At 41.7% G+C, this 12,174-nt stretch overlaps 1 protein-coding gene across 1 annotated transcript in view; it reads left to right on the top strand.

Annotated features, from left to right (window-relative positions):
• hdlbpb (high density lipoprotein binding protein b) overlaps positions 1-12,174 on the top strand; it is a 32,494-nt gene that overhangs the window by 6,872 nt on the left and 13,448 nt on the right. The window contains exons 5-15 of the mRNA XM_028474874.1: positions 329-544; positions 1,844-2,050; positions 2,846-3,061; positions 3,757-3,963; positions 4,034-4,141; positions 4,340-4,444; positions 7,932-8,010; positions 10,764-10,903; positions 10,978-11,082; positions 11,176-11,289; positions 11,383-11,469. Coding sequence (XP_028330675.1) covers positions 329-544; positions 1,844-2,050; positions 2,846-3,061; positions 3,757-3,963; positions 4,034-4,141; positions 4,340-4,444; positions 7,932-8,010; positions 10,764-10,903; positions 10,978-11,082; positions 11,176-11,289; positions 11,383-11,469 — 1,584 coding nt within the window. The remainder of the gene's footprint in view (positions 1-328; positions 545-1,843; positions 2,051-2,845; positions 3,062-3,756; positions 3,964-4,033; positions 4,142-4,339; positions 4,445-7,931; positions 8,011-10,763; positions 10,904-10,977; positions 11,083-11,175; positions 11,290-11,382; positions 11,470-12,174) is intronic.

Raw genomic sequence — 12,174 nt, 5'->3', positions numbered from 1 at the left:
AGTCTGATGGCAGAGTGCCATCCAGCAGAGGTTTGAGCAGATTTATTGCTCATTAATAACAATGGCAATTCACCCACAGTATTTGCAGGTCAATAACTATTCCTGTTGTCCAGAGGTAGCTAATGAAAGCTGATCCGTCCTGAATCCCCTCTGCCTGTGTGTGTGTGTGTGTGTGTGTGTGTGTGTGTGTGTGTGTGTGTGTGTGTGTGTGTGTGTGTGTGTGTGTGTGTGTGTGTGTGTGTGTGTGTGTGTGTGTGTGTGTGTGTGTGTGTGTGTGTGTGTGTGTGTGTGTGTGTGTGTGTGTGTGTGCGCGCGCGCTCTCACTAAGGTGTTCCACGTGCCTCTGGAGGAGCGTCGCTACAAGGACAACAGCCAGTTTGGGGAGGGCGAGGAGGCCAAAGTGTGCTTAGACATCATGCAGCGAACGGGGGCGCACATCGAACTGTCTCTGGCTAAAGACCAAGGCCTGTCCATCATGGTCACTGGGAAACTGGACTCTGTTATGAAGGCTCGCAAGGAAATCGTCGCTCGCCTCCAGACGCAGGTAAAGCTGTTGATGAGTACAGAACTGATTAATCAAAATTTGCACGTTTTCAACATTTTATACGACCTCTTGGTGTGAGTGATTTGTTAGGCAGTTAAAACTCAACACCGGACATTTTATGCCAGCTCTGAAAAATGTTATATCTATAAGACAAATAATGCTGAAGCTACACAAATGAGCATCAGTTCAACTTCAAACACAATGATTCTCATTTATCAAACTTGCGTGAAAACGGGTGCAAATCTGAGTGCACATTTGGTCGTACGACAGGACCAACGTGTGATTTCTGAAACATTCGTATTTGACCAATCCCAGCTTACAAATGATCGGGTGTTGATAAATGCAGCGGCTGAATTTGATCGCCATTAACATGTTACGCCCCTTAAGTCTTCCTGGTTCAGAGGCCTCGCCCTCTGGCAAGGAAAGAAAGGAAATCCTCACATCTGAGGTGGAGCAAAACAAAGAAAGGTACGGTTTTGCAGCATTCCTGTGTTTGCAGCGTTTTGCTGTTTGCTGCGCATTTGTCGCTATGGGCCACCATATAAAGAAGCTGATAGGTGATGTCTGCCCCCCTGTGTGCGCTGTGCACAACTTCACAGCAGAGATCCTGGAGACACACGGAAATATACCATTTCTATCAGCATCAGTTATCCGCACACTTTAGGTAATAAATAACACATTTAAAGAAATTAACAAAAGCCTTTAAAAAAAAACAGCCTTAAATAATGTTTATTATGCCTTTAGCCAATTTCACCTTTACTTCATAATATCGTTGATGAAGTTTAAGGAAAACGTTACATTTTAAAAGCATAAATGCTACACTGCAGTGTTCCCCCTGTCCAATACGGAGCAGAAGCAGTGGCCCCACCCAGCTGGGTTATACAGTATTCGTTTTAATAATTTGTTTTGTGTGTTAAATGACAGTTGAGGTTAATTTAATACTTGATTTTCAGTCTCAGTCGTATTAGGCTGTGCGGCATTGAAATTTCACACACTCAGATTTACGTACGTGAGGTCAGACCTGACGTGAGATCAGATTGTAGTTTACATTCACATCAAAATTGATAAATACCGAAGTTTGCTTGAAATTGGCTGAACGCACGTCGTACGCTGAGATCTGAACGTACGAACGGTTGATAAATATGGGCCATAGAGATTGTTCTGTGTTTTTAATTTCAATAAAGTAAATTGTAAGAAAGACACCCTTAACTCTCAACGTGAACAAAAACAAGTTTGTAGTAATCGATTGAGCCACTCTTCTGAGTACTTCCTGAAATCTCTTCCCTCCGCTTCCCTAAGGCATCAGCTGCTGTCACCATCCCCAAGGAGCACCATCGGTTTGTCATCGGTAAGAACGGTGAGAAACTGCAGGAGCTCGAACTGAAGACCGCCACCAAGATCGCTATTCCACGTCCCGACGACCCCAGCACCAACATCCGCATCACCGGCACCAAGGAGGGCATTGAGAAGGCTCGCCACGAGATCTTACTGATCTCTGCTGAGCAGGTTAAAGGACTTTCAATCACCATCATTACAGTGGCACATCTAGAATAGATCCTATAGAACAAGGGGGTCAAACTCATTTTAGTTCAGGGACCAAATACAGAGCAGTTTGATCTCAAGTGGGCCACAGCTCATATGCCGGAAAGTGAGTAATTTCAACATTATTGTGCCCTAGTTTACACTTCTACGTATACATAAAATGCTAAATATGTAAGAAACCGACAATATCCAAGCAATAAGTGATGATAGATATGACTTCGCTTTAAATTTCCTAGATTGTGTGACCAATTTCTATTTATTTATGGAAATATTATGTAATAATTTGAGGAAAGTTGAAGGATTTTGTAAGAATTTTTAGTGTTTTTTCAAGATTTTAACAGTAGAAATGACTGCAATCATGCAATAAAAGCACCAGGATAGTAGAGTTCCACTTACACAAGGATTTAGGTATTCTCTGTGATTTCTACTTTCTCCTGCGGGCCGAATTGGATGCTCCTAAGGGTCAGATTTGGCCCCAGGGCCATGAGTTTGACACATGTGCTATAGAGGTTTATTAGAAGTTAGCAAATAATTCATTGTTTTTTAAAATATTTGATTCTTAAAATTAAAGTGTGACATTGTACATTTTAAAAATAGAATCATTAAGTCGTCTGTGCTTAATTATTTTACGTATTGAGCTTTATTCTTTTTTGCAGCTCATCTTGTTTAAATATATTATGATTATGAATTATTATTTTTTATTATTATTAATTTTCCCATCTTTGCGACTCTTTCCCATTTCTCTGGCCCACTCACCAGGACAAGCGTGCGGTGGAGCGTCTGTGCTTAGAGAAAGCCTTCCACCCTTTCATCGCCGGCTCCCACAACCGCCTGGTGCAGGAGCTGAGTCAGGAGACGGGCGCCCGCATCAGCATCCCCCCACCCAGTCTGCCCAAGGATGAGATCGTCATCACGGGGGAGAAGGAAGCCGTTGCACTGGCGCTCAATAGGATTCGAGCGATCTACGAGGATAAGGCGAGAAACACAACAACCGCTCACTGAACACACGTTTGGAAAGAATTTCATGGAGTTTATTGTCTGATCTGTTTTTTGGACAAGCTGATGATTTCATTTGACAATAAACAGAGGGCAAACAAATTAAATAAACCCAAAATTAGTGACAGAAGAACCTGAAAATTGGATGAACCACAGCAGAACCTTTTTTCTAGTTATTTTTTCCTTTGTTATTTTTGTAGTGTTTTTGAGTGTAATAATCGAAATCATAATCAAATTTTGATTAATTCTTTATGCTGCATTCTTTTTGAGCTAGATTTATATTTCAGAAAGTGAAAGTATAGAATACAGTTGTTTGAGATTGTTTGTGGTATTTTAATTTGAAAAAGAATTATAATTATTTTTAAGCTCTTTGAGCATTCTGCCCCCTCTGGCGCTTTGTATCTATTTCTGTTCTATTATGTATTGTTTTTTTAACTGTGCAAAATAAATATTTAATTAAAAATGTAATTCTAATCAGCATTTTATTTTATTTTAGTATTAATAGAAATTTCAGGCGACCCCATTTTATTTTTAGGGGACCCCACACGGGGTCAGGACCCCAAGGTTGAAAAACCCTGCTGTAAGACCTTCTTCCTCCATCTTTGTTCTCCTCCTGTGCTCGAATCTTCTCTCCTCTTCTGTTTATTCACTTCTTGCATTTGTTTCCTCAACAGAAGAGAAAGACCACCACCATATCTGTGGAAGTGAAGAAGTCCCAGCATAAGTACATCATAGGACCAAAGGGAAACACCCTGCAGGAGATCCTGGAGACCACAGGGGTGTCCGTGGAGATGCCTCCTCTGGACTCCAGCTCTGAAACCATCATCCTGAGAGGGGAGCCGGACAAACTGGGACCCGCTCTTACACAGGTCTACGCTAAGGTGAGGAAAAGCTGAGGAGCTCTGAAGAAACATCCAGCTGTTTAGTGATGCTACAGTGACTTTCTTTTAGGCGAAGAGCGTGATGGTGGTAGAGGTGACCGCTCCAGCCTGGCTGCACCGCTTCATCATCGGCAAGAAAGGACAGAACATTGGTCGTATTACACAGCAGCTACCACGGGTCAGGAGATTAATAATTCACACTTTGCCTCTTTAATCTGCAGGAGTAGAGCTTTGTAGCGCGGGACTAAACTTTGTGCTGAACAGTGCCACTATAAGAAACGTGTGTGTGTGTGTGTGTGTGTGTGTGTGTGTGTGTGTGTGTGTGTGTGCGCGTGTGCGCGTGTGTGTGCGCGTGTGCGTGCGTGCGACTGCACAGGTTCACATAGAGTTCACAGACGGCGAGGAGCGCATCAGTCTAGAGGGTCCAACAGAGGAGGTGGAGCAGGCTCAGGCCCAGATACAAGAAATCATCAAGGAACTGGTCAGTAAAAGTCCAGCTATTTAGAAAACACATTCATGATCATCTCCACAGTCCTATGGAAGTGTTTTGCATTCACTCGAGAAAAAAAAAAAAAATGGAAAAAAAAACATTTTTTTTTTTTAATAATTACTTTTTGTGGTTTGTTTTTTGGGGGGTTTTTTTCTTCTGCTTTTCTGATTATCATTTTTTTTTCTGTTTATCAGAGTAAATTACAATTTTAAATTTGATAAACAAATACTGTAACATCCATCCATCTTCTACTGCTTATCTGAATCGGGTTGTTGTGGCAGCATCTTTAGCAGACATAGAGAGACATAATGTAAATGGTACTCTCACATTCACACACCAGTGGGACAGGACTGGTGTGTGAGGCGCTAGTCGACCACTGGGAGCAACTTAGGGTTCAGTGTCTTGCCCAAGGACACTTCGACACATAGTCAGGTACTGGGATCGAACCCCCAACCTCTTGATCAGAAGACGACCCACTACCACCTGAGCCACGGTCGCAATGTAATTTCTATAATAAACTTTTTTCTCACGCTTTGAACCCTCCGGCTTAAACAATGACGCAGCTAAATTGTGGCTTTTTCCCAGTTTTATAAGCTTCATGCCGCCACAAAATTGAGCTCCGTCACATTAGACCAGCTGGAACAATGAAATTAAATCATTCTTGCTCGCAATGAATCATTCTGATCTCTCATTTTGTCATGATGCACACTGCCTCATCATAGCAGAGACGTGGAGAGAGATAGAGAGAGAGCGACCTCTGCAGCAGCAGCAGCAGCAGCAGAGTGGATGCAGTAAAAGTCAGCCAGTTTGTAATAGAAGAATAAACAGCATAAAGTTGTTGAGCATTGATCGGTGCTTTGGACTCTGAGGCTGATGGAGACGCTTCTGTAAGGAGGATCAGAACAGCCTGGATACAGGCTGTATCCAGACTGTTCTGATCTCCGCTCCATCTACAGTAAAAGTCAGCCAGTTTGTAATAGTAGCATAACAGCATTAAGTTTCCAGATCACCATGTTGGATTTGTTCAGAAGCGATCGCGTCCAAATTCTGACTCAGAGTCCGACTCGCTGTGATCGCTCTGCGGTACGTCACGGTAAGAAGAGCGGATGAAGTGGTGTATCAGTCTAGTTCTAGTAAAAAGTGACCATGAAAAGCTGTAAATGGACTGATATGTAGACGTGGGGCAGTGAGGAGGAGACTTCATGTAGTAAAGGAAACTTATCAGTTCAAACGCGGATATTTCCCTGCAACCTAACTTGAATACAGCAGCACGCCTACTTGCCCATTCTGAATTACCGAGTTGACTGAATCATCAGCCCGTCATTGCCTGATCCCGTTAGATCTTGGAAGCTAAGCAGCTCTGGGCCTGGTTAGTAGTTGAATGGAGACCACTGAGAATTCCAGGTGCCACAGTGGGGTGGCAGTCGCTACAGTGGTATCTGTCATTGTGGTCCTTGGGCAAGGCACTTCAGCTACATTGCCTAGTATGAACGTAGTGTGTGAGTGAGTGTTGGTGGTGGTCAGAGGGTCCGATGGCGCACTATGGCAGCCTCGCTTCCGTCAGTCTGCCCCAGGGCAGCTGTGGCTACAACAGTAGTTTGCCACCACTAAGTGTGGAGTGAAAGAATGCCTTAATTCTGTAAAGCGTCTTTGAGTGTCTATGATATAGCGCTATATAAAACTGATGCAGTATTATTATTATTATTATAGGGTGCGGCCTATGTTAGGCTGCAGCATTTGTGTGGATTTTTCTTAGAAAATTGCTAAATTATTGTAATGCGGACAATAAAACAGTGCGCTTTACAGACCAGAAATTACGATAGTCTCTCCAGTGTGTCCTGGGTCTTCCTCGAGGTCTCCTTCTCGAGGGACGTGCCCTTAACCAGTGCCGTTTAGAGAGAGCGTTGGGACAACGGAAGTTCGAAATGCTTGACCGTCACATGGTTCATGTAGACTCAAATAGTTCCCAGAAGTTATTGGCGGGCAAGTCAAATCCAATGATTCCAAGAGACATAACTGGGATTTTTGGTAATTTGTCGTCAATAACTGCATTGATTTACAATATTTATACAGTACTCTGTCATGTATGGGTATATACAATATATGTGAATAATTATAATAATCCAATGACATGCTTTGATGCACACGTTAATGGGTTTAGATACGCTGATAATAATAATAGTAATGATATCCAATATGATTATTTAAAGCAAGGGTTGGTGATTTTCAGAAGCTAGCATGATTTTGAATGTAGCTTCCCTGACGGCTCGTCTCAGGTTTACAGCTGCTACAGTTGACAGATTTTCTTCGTTCTTTTTTCAGAGCACATAAGATCTTAATTTCTGTCAGGGCATAAAGAAAGTTTTTCAACCAAAAACTTAAAAAGTGTATGTGGAGAAAATTCAAAAGTGCATCACAAACTGTCTACTCCGCTCTAGCTCCATTGCACTGCAGTAGTCAACTGCTCACTTCCGGGAACTATTGTGAACCGCCATTGCTGTTAAAAAAAAACGGTTCTGTCCTGAACACCTCACCAGGGAGGCTTCACACTACCCGGCAAAACGATCCAGTGAGAGCTGAAGGTCATGGCCTGATGGAGCCAACAGGACCACATCATCTGCAAAAAGCAGTTACCCAATCCTGACACCACCAAATGAGAGCCCCTCTACGCCCTGGCTGTGTCTAGAATTTCTGCCCATGAAAATGATAAACAGAATCTGTGACAAAGGGCAGCCTTAGCGGAGTCCAACCCTCACTGGAAACGAGTTCGACTTAATGCCGACAGTGCTGACCTACCGGTCTCAGAGCTTGGTACAGGAAACGGTACAGGGTATAGGAAACGGAAGGCCCATATTATGGGGTCTGATACCCTATACTCACAGAGAACCCCCCCGACAGGAATCCTCGAGGCAGGGACACGGTCAAATGCCTTCTCCAAGTCCACAAAGCACATGTTGACTGGTTGGGACAACTCCCATGCACCCTCAAGGACCCTGCTGAGGGCAGTGTTGTTTTTGTCAATGATGATGAAATTATTTCGTCGACGCCCCTTTTTTCATGACGGTAACGAGGCGGTAAGTCTGTCTGTTCCTCAAATATCTCTGCAAATCAGGCTCAGATTGACCTGAGACTTTCAACATGGCTGCTGCTTGGTTCAAAGGTGTGCAACGTCGGATTTGTTTGGACTGCGATCTTTGGTGTTTTTAGATACTTTTAATCATATAAATTTTGGGCATTTTTATCTCTTGTTTGGTGTTTAGGTCTGAAATAGAGTATTTTTTAATTTAATTAACAAATACTGTAATAAACCCAGATCATTTCCTTTTTTTTAACGGCTCTAATCGTGAGGATGAAAACACCAAGGACAGACGAAGCTGCTGATTTGACATGTTTTGGTTTTGTTGAAGCATCACATAGTTGTTGTTGTTGTTTGTAATAACAGTGACTAATGTTTTTCTTTTTCTCCATCTGCATCCAGTTGGTGAGAATGGACTACACTGAAGTAATCATTGATCAGCGTTTCCACCGACATCTTATCGGAAAGAACGGAGCCAACAGTAAGTTTTCCTGCTTTCTGCCGTGGCAACAAACGTCTCTTTCAGTTTTTTTTTTAATCAATCATTGATTTTTCCACATTTTTTTCCATCACTCATCCATTTTTTTAAGCTTCTTCGTGCTATCCATACATCTGGTATAATAAACTGTTAGAATAGAGTGAAGTTACTCTAGTTGTTCAAACCTGAGAAGCATTCTGAGAGACAGTTGAAGCAGTCAACAGTTTATTCACACATTTTAAATGAACAGAATGAATCGACAAGAATATCAAGTCAATAGGAAAACAAGCACTCATCTAACTCAGCTGTGGTCTGGAGTGGGCCCCCGTTCTGAATGCGTGAGACATTGTTTGCGTCCGTGTCCGTCCTCCCTTTGGCCTGCAACATGGTTTCTGTCATGTGTCTTCTTCTGTTATGTTACGTAACACATTTCTGATTGTCAGAGTCAAAACATTTAAAGTAATGCAAATTACTTATATGATTGTTAATTGATTTATTATTTATCATTGAGGGCTCTAATGTGTGTGCTTTTTTGATGTATATGAGTTGTTTAAGGTGTTTTATAGCAGAACTAAGTAACTCTTTTACCTTAATAAATCCTTCTCGTAGTCCCTGTGAGGGTAATACCAGTGTTTATGGGGTAATTGGGGGGTCTTTCATCTACCCCTGCTGTCTCTGGCCAGAAAACCGCACTTGCAACTTTCCCTGCCTCCGACCGGTGGCAAGACGTACTGCTTTACGGCAGCCCAATACAAACTAATGCTAGATTATGACCAGCCACGTAGCTGCACACTGTTGTCTACAAATTCACCTTTCTCAGACTTATATCATGGTGGAGCCAGCAAAAAAAAAGGCAGAAAAGACCTTTGTCCAAGGAACAAAGCTACTCCATGCAACAGGCATGCACACACAGTCTCAACCCAGCGCTCCATCAGGCAGCACACACACAAATATCCTTTCATTCATTTTCAGAGCTGTTTTGTCAGCACTCAAACAAACACATCACACACATTTCCGCACTCCCTTCCATATTACTCCCACATCATTCATTTATTTTACTTGTCTTTCTTTCTCATACTGTTCACACGGTCACATGGGACTATATGTGTGAAAGCACCATTAGTGCCACTGTTGTATTAGGATTTTATAGTGATCAGTTGCTACCGTCTTGGGAGAGCAAAGGTGCGCATGTAGCTGGGCGGGCGGAGTTTTTACGACAGTGACATAATCAAAAGAGACCTTTAAAGTGCGTTCACACCGAACGTGACTGAAGTGACTTCATTACATTAAAATCAATGTAAATGACGCAACCTCAAGTTATTTCCCCTCAAGCGACAACTTGTGTAATTTAAAGTTGAAAAATCTAAACTTTTTAAGCGACTTCAAGCGACAACTCTCTCGTCCTTCACTGTCTGTAGAGCGGAGGCTGCAGCCCCTCCCTGCTCCTTTCCGCTTCAGTGCAGACGGCTGCAGCGTAGGGTTGTACAACTTCCTCAATTTCTCGCGGGAAAATTAAAGTGGTTAATGTAAGATATGCTTCAGCTTGTGTCACTTGTTTTAACTAACTGTCACGTTATTATCTAATACACACCTGTTTTAACTAACTGTCACGTTATTATCAGTTTAGATGCACACTAGCACAGCCTTATAAGAATGTGTGTTTGCAAAACATGTCTGTTTCACCCCACCCAGTCTGTTGTAAGATGATCTGGGTGCAGTTCACATCTGTCCTTGACTCTTATCTCTGTAACTAATAAAAACACCCAGCACTGAAGCATCTCTTCAGAGCTTACAAACTGAGTCCAGTGTCTGTGTCTCTTGTTTTGAGGTCTCTCCTGGCTGCAGCTAGTCTTACTCCACTCCTCCTTGGGGACTCTCATAGAAACCTTAGGGTGCCTAACCTGAGTGTTTTGTTAAACTATATTCAGTCGAGCAATCTCAGTGGTCTTAACGTATTTAGACCTGACAGTTAACTTCTTGAAAACCACAGTAACTACTGATCATAACACATTCTGAGTGAACTCATCCTTTAATATCGCCGTAAGTTGATCATTTAAACCGTAAAAGCGGAGCAAGAAGGAAAAGAAGTGATCAACCCCCTCTCTCTTTCTCTCTACCCTGTCACCGGCTCAACACACACACACACACACACACACACACACAGTTCCCTGGTGATCGCGTCACTGGAGCGATGAAGTGATGGTGTGACCAAAAAGCACCACTATGTGCAAGCGACACATCAGGGGCGATGGAAGTGACTGCAGCGCTACAATCGTGTTCGGTGTGATTGCACTTTTAGGGGGAGCGCTAAGCGCAAGTTACTTAGTTCTGCTTTAAGTTTAGTATTTGTTAATTTTTTATATTTTTGCACTTAGTCTCAAACTGTCTTCAGTGATAAACCGACTGTTCCTGAGGTTGTTATATCTGATTGTCTTGTCGCTTACATAAAGCTGCTTTTGTTCGTTACATCGGGTCGATGTTTTGAAACTTTTTGTTCTTGTCACAGAAAGTAGACCTCAAAAAAAGTTGGCTGACTTGTTTGAATTATTTTGTGTTAGGATGTATTTGGTATATGGAAAATTAATATTTGGACTATTGAATGTAAGGATATTTAGTATAATGATGTATAAAAACAATTAATGAATAATAATTCACATCAACCAAACCTACGTCTGATCTTAAAAGTGAACGGTCTGTGCGAGAATTTGTGCTAAAACAATCTTTCTCTTCCTTTTCCTCTTCCACTCTCCGTGCAGTCAACCGGATCAAAGAACAGTATAAAGTGTCGGTACGAATCCCTCAGGACTCGGAGCGAAGCGGGCTGGTGCGGATCGAGGGCGACCCCAAAGGAGTGCAGCTCGCCCGCAGAGAGCTGATCGAGATGGTTCACAGAATGGTGAGTCGGGGTCATCCATCCATCAGAAAAGCGCGTCATCCTCATGTGTTGACGCATTTTATTTGTGTCTGAAGGAGAACGAGCGCACTAAAGACCTGATCGTTGAGCAGAAGTTTCATCGGACCATCATCGGACAGAAAGGAGAAAAGATCAAAGAAGTTCGGGACAAGTTTCCTGAGGTGAATGTTTTCTCTCTCAGGGGTTTTTTTTTCTCCTTCTATTGTCCTTTCTGTAAAACAACTTTCACTGACTCAGCATCACCTGATTAACAGGTCATCATCAATTTTCCCGACCCGTCACAAAAGAGTGACATCGTTCAGCTGAGAGGACCAAAGAACGAAGTAGAGAAATGTGTGAAGTTCCTGCAGAAAATCATTGCAGACCTGGTAAAAGTCGACCTTTTTAAAACGACTTTCTCACACTGGTGTTTTCCTACACGTCATGACTCGACTGGGTTTGTTTTGTTTGTTTTTTTGCAGATTGAGAATAGCTTCTCCCTCTCTGTACCAATCTTCAAGCAGTTTCATAAAAACATTATCGGTAAAGGCGGCGCAAATATCAAAAAGGTGAGTTTGGATGGAAATGGAGATATTAGATTTATTTTTAGTTTTTATTTATTACTATTTACTTCTATTTATGACCACATATATATATATTTTTTTACAGTATTTTAATCTTTCTGCTGTCAACAAGATTTTGTTGTATTGTATCAGTTCAATGACAACAAAGCTTCTATGTATCTCTATATCTAAACACAAACACTTTACCATTTAGTTTGATTTGATTTTTATTTATGTCAAACTCTAAAATAAAGTAGAACTGAAAAAATAGAACCCATCAGGGTCGAGACATTTTATATGCATTATGCATGTTAAACATTAATAATCATCCAAATGTGCACATACACATTTATGTCTTGTCAACGCGCATCTATAGTAGGGAGAAGGGACAGAATGAAGCAAAACTTATCTAGTTCTGTCCCTTCGCCATAGTGTCAAAAGAATAATAATTTTATATATATATATATATATATATATATATATAATGCTGAGGCAAACCACAATTCACAACTAAATTTCCATTTTTATGGCAACAATAAAACCTTAAATCAGAGGTAGACAACTTTTATCACTGCGGGGCCACAAAAATGTGTTTGTTTGATCAGAGGGCCACATGATCAACATTCATGTCAGCATTAGAATAATGAGCGATCTTAGCATTAACACAGGAAAAACAAAACATTTTTAGAGCAATTTTGTGTGTTTTTCTGT

This window comes from Gouania willdenowi, chromosome 18 (assembly GCF_900634775.1).
Source record: "Gouania willdenowi chromosome 18, fGouWil2.1, whole genome shotgun sequence".
NCBI lineage: Eukaryota > Metazoa > Chordata > Actinopteri > Blenniiformes > Gobiesocidae > Gouania > Gouania willdenowi.
This window is presented reverse-complemented; position numbering and strand designations above follow the sequence as displayed.